At 48.0% G+C, this 13,985-nt stretch overlaps 1 protein-coding gene across 1 annotated transcript in view; it reads right to left on the reverse strand.

Annotated features, from left to right (window-relative positions):
• The window catches only part of UBR4 (ubiquitin protein ligase E3 component n-recognin 4), a gene marked incomplete at its 3' end in the record, with an annotated part of 41,261 nt that overhangs the window by 14,789 nt on the left and 12,487 nt on the right, over positions 1-13,985 (reverse strand). Inside the window, exons 19-41 of the mRNA XM_057384971.1 lie at positions 13,255-13,537; positions 12,556-12,688; positions 12,052-12,131; positions 11,382-11,510; positions 10,744-10,926; positions 10,429-10,551; positions 10,111-10,340; positions 9,377-9,501; positions 8,847-8,944; positions 8,547-8,704; positions 7,640-7,849; positions 6,996-7,097; positions 6,005-6,105; positions 5,615-5,813; positions 5,307-5,495; positions 4,706-4,769; positions 4,338-4,529; positions 3,680-3,750; positions 3,407-3,554; positions 2,752-2,979; positions 2,384-2,554; positions 2,106-2,288; positions 510-668 (exon numbers count right to left, since the gene is read on the reverse strand). Of these exons, the coding sequence (XP_057240954.1) occupies positions 510-668; positions 2,106-2,288; positions 2,384-2,554; positions 2,752-2,979; positions 3,407-3,554; positions 3,680-3,750; positions 4,338-4,529; positions 4,706-4,769; positions 5,307-5,495; positions 5,615-5,813; positions 6,005-6,105; positions 6,996-7,097; positions 7,640-7,849; positions 8,547-8,704; positions 8,847-8,944; positions 9,377-9,501; positions 10,111-10,340; positions 10,429-10,551; positions 10,744-10,926; positions 11,382-11,510; positions 12,052-12,131; positions 12,556-12,688; positions 13,255-13,537 (3,559 nt within the window). The remainder of the gene's footprint in view (positions 1-509; positions 669-2,105; positions 2,289-2,383; positions 2,555-2,751; positions 2,980-3,406; positions 3,555-3,679; positions 3,751-4,337; positions 4,530-4,705; positions 4,770-5,306; positions 5,496-5,614; positions 5,814-6,004; positions 6,106-6,995; positions 7,098-7,639; positions 7,850-8,546; positions 8,705-8,846; positions 8,945-9,376; positions 9,502-10,110; positions 10,341-10,428; positions 10,552-10,743; positions 10,927-11,381; positions 11,511-12,051; positions 12,132-12,555; positions 12,689-13,254; positions 13,538-13,985) is intronic.

Here is a 13,985-nt window from a genome sequence, read left to right on the forward strand (position 1 = left end):
AAGGAAAGGAAAGGAAAGGAAAGGAAAGGAAAGGAAAGGAAAGGAAAGGAAAGGAAAGGAAAGGAAAGGAAAGGAAAGGAAAGGAAAGGAAAGGACACAGGGTGCAGCTTTTTCTTAGCTAAATACTGACTTGTAGATTCTGCACTGGGAAAACTGAATCTAAATTTGGGCCAATACAAAAAAGAGGAGTCCTTGCCAAGGAACCTTAATTGCTACAGTCTAGTTTAAAACATTAAGTCTGACGTGACTAAAACTTGGCTCTTGTCTCAAAATAAAATCAGCCTAAATACACTAAGAAGTACTATTTCAAGGCACTGTCTCATTAATTATATCGTTAACACAGCTCCTGCTTCTTTTACCTCATCTTTCCAGCAGGAAAATTACTCAGGAGCTGAACCAAGTGACAGAACTTTGGAGGCAGCTCCGTGCTCACTCCTCAGAGAGAACAAACACAGCAGGTTCTGAGCTCTGCCTGCAGCTCCCTGGAAGAGACTTTGGCAGGCACTCACCTTGAGCCCACACACAGCCAGGTAATCCTCCTTGCAGGGGTTCCCTGTCAGGCTGAGCACGGTGAAGGGGACAGGYGCAGACGCCAGGCGGGTGAGGGTCAGTTTTCTTTTGCTGGAGTCAGCTTGTTTCAACAGGGCTGAGAGCTGGAGCACTGTGATCTGCACCAGGAAATGAACCCAGTTATGACTGGAACTGAGGGAGTCAGGCATTTCAGCTCCAGATCCCACAGTTAGAGCATCAGATCCTCAGAACAAACCAAGTTATCTGACTGGAACTGRGGGGGGTCAGGCATTTCAGCTCCARATTCCACAATTAYAGAATCAGAACCACAGAACCATCAGGGTTGGAAGAGATTTACACGATCACTGAGTCCAACCATCACCCCACTGAGACCATAATCACCCCTAATCCACATCCCCAAGTGCCATGTCCAGACATGTCTTGAACACTTCCAGARTTGATGACTCCATGTCCTCTCYGGGCAATTTATTCCAATGCTTGAGCACTCTTGCAGTCAATTTTTTGTTTACAGTAACTAATTTGAATTTCCCTTGGCCCAACATCATGCCATTTTCCTCTTATTCTTTCACAGAGTCATGGACCCCACCTGACTCCAGCCTCCTCTCAGGTGTGGTAGGTGATGGCAGTGAGTTGTTCTCACTGCTCCTGCTGCAGGAACTCTTTTCCCTGAAGAGCTTTTCCTACCAGCTAAGCTACAGAACTCTTCACACCACATCTCAGGACAGACARAGCAAACCACAGTCCTGCCTATTCCTCAGCGCTGTTCCCCTTCCCTGGGAGCCCAGTGCTGTCCAATCTCCCTCAGGAACCCAGCAGCTCTAGCACTGTTCCATTTCCCTTAGGAACTCAGCAGCTCCAGCACTGTTCCATTTCCCTCAGGAGCCCAGCAATTCTAGCCCTGCTCCATTTCCCTCAGGAACCCGGCAGCTCCACCACTGTTCCATTTTTTTCAGGCGCCCAGGGGTGCTCCCCTTCTCTTGGGACCCCAGCCCTGTTCCATTTCCCTTGACACCCCAGTAGCTCCAGCCCCGTTACCCTTCCCTCAGGAGCCCAGGGGCTCCAGCCCTGTTGCCCCTCTCTCAGGACCCCAGCCCTGTTCCCCTTCCCTCAGAACCCCAGCCCCATTCCCCTCCCTCAGGACACCAGCCCTATCTCCCCTCCCTCGGGACCCCAACCCTGTTCCCATTCCCTCGGGCGCCCAGCCCTGTTCCTCCTCGCTTGGGCACCCGGCCTCATTCCCCCTCCCTCAGGACCCCAGCCCCATTCCCCCTCCCTCGGGCGCCCAGTCCCGTTCCCCTTCCCTCAGAACCCCAGCTCCATTCCCCCTCCCTCGGGCGCCCAGTCCCGTTCCCCTTCCCTCAGAACCCCAGCCCTGTTCCCCCTCCCTCAGAACCCCAGCCCCGTTCCCCCTCTCTCGGGAGTCCAGTCTCGTTCCCCCTTCCTCAGGACCTCAGCCCCATTCCCCCTCCCTTGGGACCCCAACCCTGTTCCTCAGACCCAATACACCCCTCCCTTGGGACCCCAGCCCTGTTCCCCCTCCCTCAGGCACCCAGGGGCCCGGTGCAGGGGCTCACCTTGCCCTTCTCGTGGCTCACAGCCAGGTGCTGGCGGCGGCCGTGGGGCGAGGACAGCACGCACATGGCCACACGCCGCAGCACGTGAGCACTGATCAGCTGCCGGATGGTCTGGCCCTGGTCCCCGCTGTAGTTCATGCGCACGTTCTCGAAGGCGCCTTCCTGCGAGCCCAGGGTTGGCACCTGAGTGGGGGAGAGCGCCCAAAGGGTGTCACTGCAATGTGTTTGTTTAAAGCTGCTCCCCCATCCACACCCCGTTAATTCCTTTTGTTCCGTACCATCAACTGATCTGTCATTTCCACTGATTTGTCCAAAGTGTGCAGCTCGTTGAGAGCSTGCTGGGCACGGCTGCTGCTCCCCATGGCTGAGGCTTGCTGGAAGTTGACCTGGATGGCATCCATCAGGAAATTCAGCATCTCCAGCACCAAAGGGGCAAAGGAGAAGTTGGCCTACAAGGAACAGAGAAGGGAAATAAGGAACACAATGCTCCTGATGGGAGCTTTCCTAGGAGCTGCACATCAACTGCTTTTCAGAGCCCGACACCCCTTTATGACCCCTCTCACCATAAAAATCAAACAACTCAGCTGCTCACCAAGCCAGCCTGCCCAAGATCCACAAACAACCCATCTCTGTTCAGCAGTTATACCTGGGACTGCAGCTCCTCTCGACARCCCTCCACGTTTCTGCACAGGCTGCTCTTCTTGGGCTTTTCCTCATCAGGGCCCTTGCCCTCRCTGATGGTGACCTTGGCCTTCTCGGCAGGGGACGTGCTGGCGTGGCGGATGACGCTCTCAGGSACACGGGGCTCACTCTGGAAGGCTGATTCCTTCATGGTAGAGCTCATCCCACTGCTGGGAGTTCTCTTCACCAGTGCCTAGCAATGACAGAGCAACGCTAAAATCCCAAACCAGACTCAACCTGCTGCTGAAGTGAATACAGATTGTAAGAGCAGCAATAAGAGCACAGGTCTAAAGAAATAACATCTTGCGCCTGACTCTCCACCCAAGTATTAAAATGTTTCCATATTTAGGATACAATTATTTTGTTTGCTGCTAGTGGAAAAGATGGAGAAAAGGTGTTTTTTGCTGTCCTGCAAATTCTGTWAAGGCAGGTGGGACCCCAGGAGTCACCAGGACGGATTTGCTCTTACTGGGTGCAAAAATAATTAATTTCCAATATTTAAAATAATTAAGGTCAAAGCCTTCAAGCCTACGCACTCCTGAACACTCAAATCCTGACACAACTGACTGCAGAACATAAAATTGCAAAGGGCTTGAAAATCTGAAGAATAAAGAATTTACCAGGCAGCTGCCATCCTCCTTGGCTCCACAGTCACAGAAGAAGGATCCATATTTGGCGTAAGAAATCTCATGATCCTTGTGGCAAACTTTAGCACAAACTGTGCAAACACCRACCCCATCAACCATCTTGCAAGTGTGACAGTGGTACCTGCCCAAAACAAGCCAGGTGAGTTTGGAAAGGCAGTGCCCTGAGGCTCACAAACAACACTGRTTTCCTTCTCAATGGCCAGAAAGGCCAAGCTGAAACTCTGAACACAAGCTTGAGATTCTTACCAATGTTGGTTCATGAATTCCTTCTGTGTGATAGTGAACGTACAGAGTTTATTACAGAGAGAATCTTCATCCTATCCAGAAAAAAAGTCGGTTTAGGAAGGTGCTATAACTGCAGCTACAGTGAAGGACATGTACAGAATGAATTTCCCAGACACTATATGTGCATTTTAGGAATAGCAAGTTTTAGCAACCCTGAGCTAAAAAAAAAGCAGCTGGTATCAAATCACATGGGAAAAGGAAATGGTGAGGCATTGTAGTAACATAGAATGGGTAACAAGAAAAAGAAACAGCAACAAAAATATTGATACAAAATAATTAACACATTCTAGTAGCTTTTCCTTCACCACCCAACAGCACTAAAAAGTTCCAATTTAAGGTGCTTGCTGATACAAAACCAGTAATTGACAAACTAATCAGTAAGAACAAACCTATTTTACCCCATTTCTTCCTTTTTCAAAATAAAAAAAATTATACATTTAACTTTTGTTGCTATCACAAAATCAACAGGAATGACAGACCCTCTCTTCCAGACCTGCCAAGTAGTTCTTTGYTCAGTCTCATATCAGGAATAAACAACAAAATCTTAATTCATGAGTGATTTGGACGGTGCAAAACAAGCCCTGTGTCCTCTGTAGCTTTYACTGAGCCCATTGCCTACCGAGTCCTCAGCCTGGGAGTCCTCCTCCTCCACGGCCAGTTCCTCCACCCAGTCCGAGTCCACCTCGATGGCACGCTCCTCCCCATCCACTGAGAGGTGGCTGGAGCCCTGCCCACTGCTCTGGCCCAGGGCGTTGGTGACATCTGCCAGGTAGGACACGATGTGACACGTGCACTCCAGGATYGTCACGTGCTGGGGAGCAGGAGGGAAGGAAAATCAGAGGCAACACTCATAAGCCCCAGGAGCTGCTACAGAAAACAGCCCCCCTGGCCAAACTGCTGTAAAATTCCCACCATGGAACCAAACCAAGASAGCTGAACTGTGCCTGGGATTCATTTCTGCAAGTGAAGCACCAGCACAAGCCTTACCTTCCCTTGCATGACGTTGGCATTCATTTTTTCTACCACGTTCTTCTGAGACAGGTATTTCTTGCTGCAACACAAAGCACCRGGAATTACCACAGAATCCCAGAATRGTTTGGGATAGAAGGGATCCTAAAGCCCAACTCAACCCTTCCCCTGCCATGGGTAGGGACACCTTCCACTAGCCCAGGTTGCTCTAAGCCYKGTCCAACCCAGCCTTGGACACTCCCARGGATGGGGAATTCASCATCCCTTATTCCAGCTAACAGCCTTTGGGAAGTATCAACTCAGTCCTGACCAACAGCTTCAAGAATTCTGCTTGCTTTAAGTTAATAACTTCATGTTGAACGTTATGGTCTATGTTATTATACAGAGAATGTATAAATGCAGTAATTAAATGATCCAGAGTAGAAAAGAAAGGAAAAATGTGATTGTTTGGAACAGATGGACACAGATCAGCCTCCCTCAGACACTTTATCGTCCAAACAACAAATAAACTAAGGGATTAGAGAGTATCTGTAAACACAAATTTCTGTCCCTAAAACACCAGGAAAGAAATTTAAAAAAACCACAAATGAAGCATCAGCAGCACAGAGTTCACTCTTACCATCTGCCCAGCCAGTCCACGGCAGCACCATGGAGCTGGAGGTGTCCAGCCCCTTGGCCTGCACTGGCCAGAGTTGCCATGACGACCATCAGTTCAGGAAAGCCCGTGCCATCCCCATTGGCCAACATCTCCGTTGCCATTGGTATCAGGGTACTGAGCAGCACAGTGCACACGCCTTCCCCCACTTGGCTGAGCAAAAAAAAGAGTTTCACACARGTGCCATGAGGAACCAGCAGCAACTCACTCGAGATTTACACTCTAGAGAGCAAACAGAGCCCCCRGAGGACAGCAGCAGGGCTGTGCTTTACCTGTTCTCCCGAACAATGTACGTTGTCAGGAGCTGCAGCAGCTGCCTGTTCTCCTGCACCACGTCCAGCTGGTCCGAGTCCTTGGGTGGGGACATGGTCATCCTGGTCAGCCAGGCCTGCAGCTTCACGGGCTCCACGCAGGCCAGCTGAGCCAGGGAGCCACACAGGCGCAGCAGGCTGGGGTTGGGGCTCTTCTCAGCTGGGGGGAGAGTCACTGTCACTGACAGGTGCTACAATGAACACCTGTGAAAATGGCTTTCCTTCAAAGTGTGAAGCCATGACCCTGCTCCCCTCCCACGGCTTTCCTTCCAAGCACTTTCCTAWCTCAGACAACACAAGGGCAGTGGGAAGGGGAAAAGGCAGGACAGAGGAGATGCCAGCAGCACTTACTCAGCTGGAAGAGCTTGGTGAAGAATTTCAGCACCCTGTTACAGAACTTGGCCGAGAGGCTCTCRTTGGCCGTCGCCATCATGATCTGCACCAGCTCTCCACTGGACAGAGAGAGGAATTAATCAGCTTTGTGAGAGGCAGCCCATTCCCTTTTCCATGGGCTTCACCTCTCTGCCCTCATGTTTCAGACTGGCAGTCATTTGTCCTAACACTGCTCAACAGCCAAACCACAGAAAATGCTTTCATCCCAACAGCAAACCCAGCTCAGACAGACCAAAGTTCATAAATGGGCTCCTCAGCAGCATTGCAATGTTCTCCACATATCGAGTCACAAAAGGCCTGAACTGATTTCCAAACCAAAAGCCAAGATTTTCTTGCCTGTCTTTCCCTTCCACACTAACYAGGTACAGCCAGCAGGCTGCTTTCATTCTGAACTGTTAAACAAGTAGAGAGAAAATCCAGGCAATGGCCAGGTTCATGATGGAGAAAGCCTTTCCTCTCCTTCACCTCACACTCAGAACACTGTGGCTGAGCTGGGCTGTTCCTGTCACAGCTGTTTCAGGCTGCTGCCAGCACAATTTGTCTTCATAATTCTCAGTCAGGCCAACCCCCCCACCTCCACCCTTAAAATTATCAACCTACAGCCCCACAAAAGGGCTGAGAGAGTTTGGGATTTTGCAGCTTGCTCTGTAAGTGCCTTATGGAGCAGCATCTCTCAGAAACCTGCTCTGACAGAACCATCCTCTTGCAAGATTCCCCTCTGATCATCACTGGGAGGACTCGCTGAGTATTTGATTTGACAGAGACCCAGGTCTTCTCCCCTCAGAGCCTTTTCCCACTCTCCTGCACTGCCTGAAGGATATCCTGCCTTTACACACTCTGTATTTCCTGCACAATTAACATCACTTTGGTGCTTACAGTGAGYGCCCAGCTAACAGAAAAAGGATGAGAAATAAAGCCCTTGGGGCTACAACTTCCATGGTGACCTCACCTGTCTGAAAAGAATTCCTCCATGGCTTTTCTGGCCTGGCTRCTCTCCAGCTGTTTCTCCAGATGCTGCAAACATTCCTCCAAGATGGACTCATCCAGGCCACTGGGGATTAAAAGAGGAATAGATAAGGATCAAATACACGAGGATCAAATAAGAACACACAGGAACAATTTCAACAATTCCAATTCTGAGAGGCCACAAGGGATCTACTTTGCTATTACAATTYCAATAAATTTTCCACCAATTGAAAGCAGCTCCTCTTTCAAGAGACAGGAGAGAAACAATTGATGAACAACCTTACATAAGCAGCAACAAATCCAGCAAGTTTAGAACAAAGGGACACATGATGCTGTAAGGCAAGTCCCAGTCAGAAACTGAGAATAATCCAGACCTTTCAGACACCTCACACACAAATTCCTATAAACAGCTGCTCTTTTTACACTTGAAGTCCCTTCTAGTGTTACTCCTCCCCATTCTCTCTTGCTCTCACCCCTACTCCACAATTCTAAACATGAATAAAATATCTCATGTWTATAATATACAAGTACAGAAGCTTTCAACAGATAAGCTGATTTTTTGCCTTTCTGTCATGCTGTTCCAGAACCAACCCTGCTGCTGGCAATCTTGGCACACAGTTTTGGTACCTGTTGGGGTCAGAGTGATGGGCCAGTATGTTATAGCACCCTGTGATCAACTTCTCATAAACACGGGCCAGGAATTCATCAGACTCCGCAGGCCCCAAGATCCTTTCCAGGGAGTTGCTGCTGATTTCTGCCACACTCTCTGTGCTGGTCTCCAGGAGGAGGGGCAGCAGGGAATGAATCACCTGGGATGGGTTCAGATCATCTGACCAGCTTGAGAARAAAAGGACACAAGTTAATTCCCTGCATGATGGAGAGGATTTCTTATTGGTTTCCCTAGTGGAAAACAGAAYTCACATTAAGTGAGGCACAACTCTGGATGGAAGTCAGTGAAGAAACCCTTTTCAGAAAGGTGGGATAAACACACTGCCCAGCCAGTTTCCCCCTCAGAAAAACAGTCCCCCTTTGGAAAATTCTACATGTTACTTTTGTATATATACAGTTACAACATTTTACAACCCCACTACCAAATATTGTGGCTTTTGGGTTTGTCTGCAGTGTCAACAGCTACTTTTTTGGTTTCAGGGTATTTTAGACTAAGTCCCTGAGAAAACAAATGGCATTTCCCTTTTCCTTACACTTTGAAAACACCACACAAGTGAACGATAATAAAACACAAATGAATTTGTTAGATCTGCATTGCATCAGTTTATATCCCAGTTTCTCRAAGTCCATATTTGACAAAAAGGTTTCTGTCAGGAAGCCTGACTTTTGGAGGTATCACATGAAGACAGAAAGATTGTCATTCATGCAGTATTTGGAACTGTGCCTTGGAAGGCTTAGCTGAGAATCCAGCAGCAGGTCAGTAAGTGTCCAATGGGCACAGCCTGACCAAGTCAGCCCTGGAGAACTCAGACCAAAGCACCCAGCAGGGCATGTGACACCCAAGGTAACACAAAGCCYGACTTACACGATGAGATCCCCGGTGAGCCTGACCAGGGACAGCAGGGTGTGCTTGAGGGAGGCTGCCAGGGGCAGGCTCTGGCTGCACAGGGTGCCAAGGTGTGCAGCCTGCACGGCGCTGATGTAGCTCTCGGCAGGGATGGTGTCGTTGGCAAAGGCGTTGCGCTRGGGAGGGACACACAGACACAGACASACAGACACACAGACATCAGAGCCCTGCATCTGGCACAGAGGCACATGCTGCCCCCGTTCCCAGCAATTCTTGCAGCTGCAGCTACACCAGATCAGTCACTGAGGCTGGACTCACCCACGAGCCGATGTTGGGGAACTCATTGGTRTGGATGTTGTTCCAGGACTCACACAGGGTCTGCACAGCTGATGGCAGGTTCTGGACAAGGGCTGGACCTGCAGTTASACAGAACAATCAGGCACTGAACAAATTCGTAGGTCTACAAGTCAAAATCATCCCTACATCTTTAAGAGCATCCCAGCTTCCTTCACTTTATTAAAACTGCAGAAAACTTGGCACCAATACTAATTCGCTGAAGTCTTCAGCATGCCAACATTTCATAGTTCCCTCTGTTATTCCATGCCATCAGCTCCAATATGGTCATAAAAGCACTTCACTAATCCAGAGGAACCCACAAGAMAATGATCCTTTCAAGGTTTGCCCAAGTGTTTCAGTGTTAGGATATGAAAGGAASAGACTTTGCAGTGCTGCTGGCAAGACAACTGCCTTGAACAGAGTGATGGGGATCACTTTGAAATTGGATATTGGCAGCATTGTGGAAAGACTCCCCTCCAGAGAGGAGCCCCAGCAGTGCCCCTGCCCCTCACCCAGAGTGTTGGACTTGCAGCGGCTGGAGCCGATGGCCAGGACGGCAGCGTAGCCCTGCAGCTTCTCCTCGGAGGGTTTGCTGTCCGAGGAGCCCTCCTCGGAGAGGCTCCGCAGCAAGTAGGATCTGCAGCAAGGATGGAGGGGATTTACTTCAGCAATCAGCTCTGCAGTTCAGAGCTAAGTGTGTCAATGCAGTGACAGATAAAACACAAACTTCTGAAGTTCTGCCCCATACTTCATCTTACACCACGAAGGGAGTTCTGGGAATTTATCCCCTCTAAGCTACTTAACAGGAGAAGTGCCCAAAAAGAAAAAGCTGATTTACTTTTGCTTTCTTCTACATAGGTTCTAACGAGAGTTTAGAAGAATTCAGACTTTTAATGTAAGAATTAACCCCCCTCTCTTTCTTGATGGTCTGACAGCCTCAGTTTTATCCCAGAAAAATAACCTTAAGTAGCACTATCCTAGAGGGTGGTTTTATCTTTGGAGGAAAAGCTGGCTTTGCAAACTTGCAAGGAAGCCTTGAAAGATCAGACAAGGAGCTGCTCAGAAACAGCAACTTCCCATGMATGGCTTCAGAAGCTACTAGTTATTATTCTTTTTAAAAAATGGACCCTCTAGGGGACATRAAATAATTACTCTGGACTACAAAACTCCCAGGGACACAACGTGCAGAGAAAACACAAAGCACAGGAGGAAATTGTATTCCTGCTGGAGATCCCAAGGACTGTACCTGGTAAACGTAGCATAAGTGTCAATGAGCTGCAGCGTAGCAGGGAGGAGGTTCTTGGTTATCTCTGAGGACTTGTGGGGATCAGTTTCTGCAGCTAACTTGGAAAAGTGCTCATCTAGAGAAACCTGAATCTTGGAGATTGCAGCATCAAGGGTGTAAATGGATTGTAAACTGGGGACTTCGTGCAGCTGGAGAATGGTTGTGCAGTCAACAGAACAGAAAGAAGAGATCTGAAAATGYAGAGGGATGGACAGTAAGTGCAGATGGTTCCACAGCAGCAGAATTCCCCTGCATCCAGCTGCACTCCCACCACCTCACCTGCCGAGCAAAGTATTCCTCTGCTATTTCCACATCGTACTTCACTGAGATGCACTTGCTGGAGGTCAGTTCGATGAGAGGAGCAGCATGTTCAGCCTTCATGCCCTGCTTGATAAGGTGATCCTACAAATGGCAAAACCCACACCCATCACACCTGAACGGTGCTCTAGAATGAACCACTTCAGCAAACACGAGCCCAACTCCTCCAGAACAAATCCCATGCGCAGTCAGCATGGAGGAGGTTGACACCACTGTTCCCATCCCCATCCCCATCCCCATCCCCATCCCCACACCCTCACAGAGCTGGGGCTGCACCTTGATCCACACGACGTAGGATGGGATCTGCAGGCGGGAGGACCAGCGCAGGGTGTGCAGGAGGTCACAGTCACTCATCTCAGGGGTGTTCATGGCCAAATGGTGCATGTAGCTTTTGGAGGGAGGCAAAATCCCCAGGATCCGCCACAGGATCAGGAAGTAGTACTGAAGGGCACAGGCTTCCTAAACAGGGGAGCAGTGGGGAAAATTAGTAAAGACAGATTGCAGTTTCCATCATTACAGCTGCAGAAATATCTCGTCAGGGACTCCACACTCCTGCACATGTGCCAGACCAGATAAACACATTCTGGAGTGAGTTTCTGCCCTATTAAACAAAAAAAATGTGCAACACAGGAGTCTGAAAAGAAAAAGGAAAAATGATACAATTTTTTTTCTGTTTAATCATGTTTTAGCCATGCTTCCTGGTATTACCAAGGACTTACAGCAAGTCTAAAGCATATTATGAATTAAAAACTGAAGAGATGTGTAGCCACCATGAACACGATGGTAAGTTATAAGATTTTCAAGTTCCTTGTTACTCCAACCACTGTCCAAAATACTTTGGTTAAATACTTTGCTTGAAAATATTAACTTTGAAAACTTGTTATGCCTCAACACAGGCAGCAAGAGAGCCTTACCAGTGCAGTGACATTTTTGTTCTCCCTCCTCCTGAGTGTATCAAACTGGGAGCCAGCAGCCAGCAATGAGGTGAGAGCTGCRTAGAGCTCGTCGTACTTCGTAGCTCTAGAGAAGAGGACCTCACAAACCTGCAGGAGATGACAAGTCAGGATCCTTGCTTTGCAAAGCTCTTTCAGTATTCACAATATCCACAGCTCAAAACTATGCAAAATAAACTTCAGGGAGAGGCTCTGTCTGCTCTGAGGATCAAGGGACCAGGGATAAGGAGCAGGCAGGAGAGCAAGCCCATAACCCTGATGGCARTAAGTTTAGTGAGGGAACAAAACAAAGTGGAGCAAAGTGATGAGAAAACAACTCAAATGGCACTTGTCTTTGTCTCAGGTGTTTCAACAGGACTGAGGAGTGAGTGTGGACAAAGCAGGGCTCTCTCCCACAGCAGTGAATCCCAAGCATTCCTGTAYATACTGCAACAGATCCACACAGCTTTGCACAGTGACTGCCCTGACACCCAACCAGAGGTAAGAAGGAATCCCACATTATCTTCTTTTGTCCACKTAGTGAAAGATTTCTGCTCCCTCTGTTTAATCAAGTCTCTCCTCCTTGTCTGTTTTCCCTGACACTTGGTAAACCCCCAGGGCCCTCCAGAAAGCCTCTAACAGCAGTGCATACCGTGCTGTCCAGACGGTTCAGATCATCTTCAGAAGCTTCTGGAGACAGGATGCAGTAGAACCTGGGCTGTGGAGCTGAGTCTGGAATGTGAGAACAAAAACACCCTTCAAAGTGGCAGTATAAAGAGGCCACACTGCATTACATTCTCTTCTCCATCCCCACAACATTCCACGTTTTAGGACCACTGCCAGGCTTCGAGCCAGCTCCATGACACATTACAGGTGCTCTAACCTGTGGTACATGCAGCCAAAGTTTACCTACTCCTACAACACAGACAAAATAAACATGTACTTATTTTTAATTACTTGCTGCATACTCCTAGATGAGAACAACTTTGAATGTTGTTTAATAAAACAATTCTTGTGTTATTAGATGTATTTTATCTATTGTAACTACGCCCATTAAAAGCAGGAAAAGCTACCCAGACCAAGGCACAGAAAGGGCTCTAATTCCCTTAAAAAAGCAAATCCTGGAATTAAAAAATCCTTACATTTTCTTTCTTACCTGATGAACAGTGTTTGGTCCAGTTTTCTTCCACTTCTTTGAAGCCATGATAAAGTGGGACAGACGTTCGCCTGCTGCTGTCCTGGGACCCACTCACCCATCCAATGGGTGGAGTCAGCAAATTATATTGTACCTAAATTAAAAAAAAAAAAAAACAAACTAAAACCTACCCAATGGCATCCTTGGGCAGAGGGAAAATACCACCCCACACATAAAGAAACACGAAACAGAAACAGTCCTGTTTAAAACACAACATCCCACACTTCTTGGGGAAGCCCTGGGCTGTCTCTGATGGTTTTTATTCTGAACTGAGCAGTATAAATCCATGGCCAAACTTCCCACACCTGCAAAAGCCAGGCACAAAGCACCATCTCATCCCATGAACAAGAACTATGCCAAAAATCTCCTTACTAAAGTAAGGATGTACAAACGGTACTCGTGAAATGGTGCCTAAATATCCAAATACTCAAGATTTTAAAGATCTTGTCTTTACCAGGATTTACTGGGACACAGTGACACCAGGAATTCCCACTCCAGGAACCAGCCACGCCAGTTAATCATTCCTTGGAACTCCCAAAGACTGGTAACAACACCCAGACTGATTTACCCCCGAGGGTCATGGACAGAACACACTAATGACAGCCCATTACAGATTTCTTCTGGGTGATCAATTAAAATATCCAGATGTCAAAATCTTACCTGTTCAAACAGGTACACAGGGGCCTTGTAATACTGGTGAAGCAGGTAGTCAAACACCAAGAGCAGCCGTGCCACGAGGAGAGGCACAGAACACTGCTGGGTCTCCATGTTTGCTGTCAGTTCCACAATGGTCTGGATACAGAGCATCATGATGGACCTGCGGCCCCTCTCTGAGAAATTGTGGAAAATGAGCAGCAGCAGTTGGAGATGTTCCACATTCAGATCTTCTGTGTCACTGGGGAGAGTCCCCTGCAAGGCRTTTTGCTTCAGGGTGCCCACAAACCTGGCAACAGGAGAGGAGGTTTGCAAAGTTCAGTTTTCCCCTTAAATCTTCCTTTAAAATCTCTTTAACTAGAGATTCATTCTATTTTTCTGCTTATTGTTCTAATACTGGCAGTTTCACAAATGGTTCATTAAATTCTGTATTGGAATGAGACTATGTGAGCAGTAAAACCTATAGAAATTAAATTAGTGCCAAAYATATTTCATGCAATATAGGAACAATCATTCAAAGGGAGAGAGAGAGATCCCAACCTATTCTCTGGGCAAGGCTGTTCATTAGAGCTTTCAACCAGCTCAACCTTGTCAGAAACCTTCCCATTCAGGTAATGGCAGAGACAAACAATCCCAGCACATCCTAACAGAACCTACCAGAACCCTGCTGAGATAAAACACTCCCCTTCCCCTTTCACAGCCAGTCTTGCTGTCATTCAGCCTCCTCCCACCCAACT

The sequence above is a fragment of the Malurus melanocephalus genome, unplaced genomic scaffold, assembly GCF_030028575.1.
Source record: "Malurus melanocephalus ecotype Western Australia unplaced genomic scaffold, MMel_1.1 scaffold_759, whole genome shotgun sequence".
In the NCBI taxonomy this organism is placed as follows: domain Eukaryota; kingdom Metazoa; phylum Chordata; class Aves; order Passeriformes; family Maluridae; genus Malurus; species Malurus melanocephalus.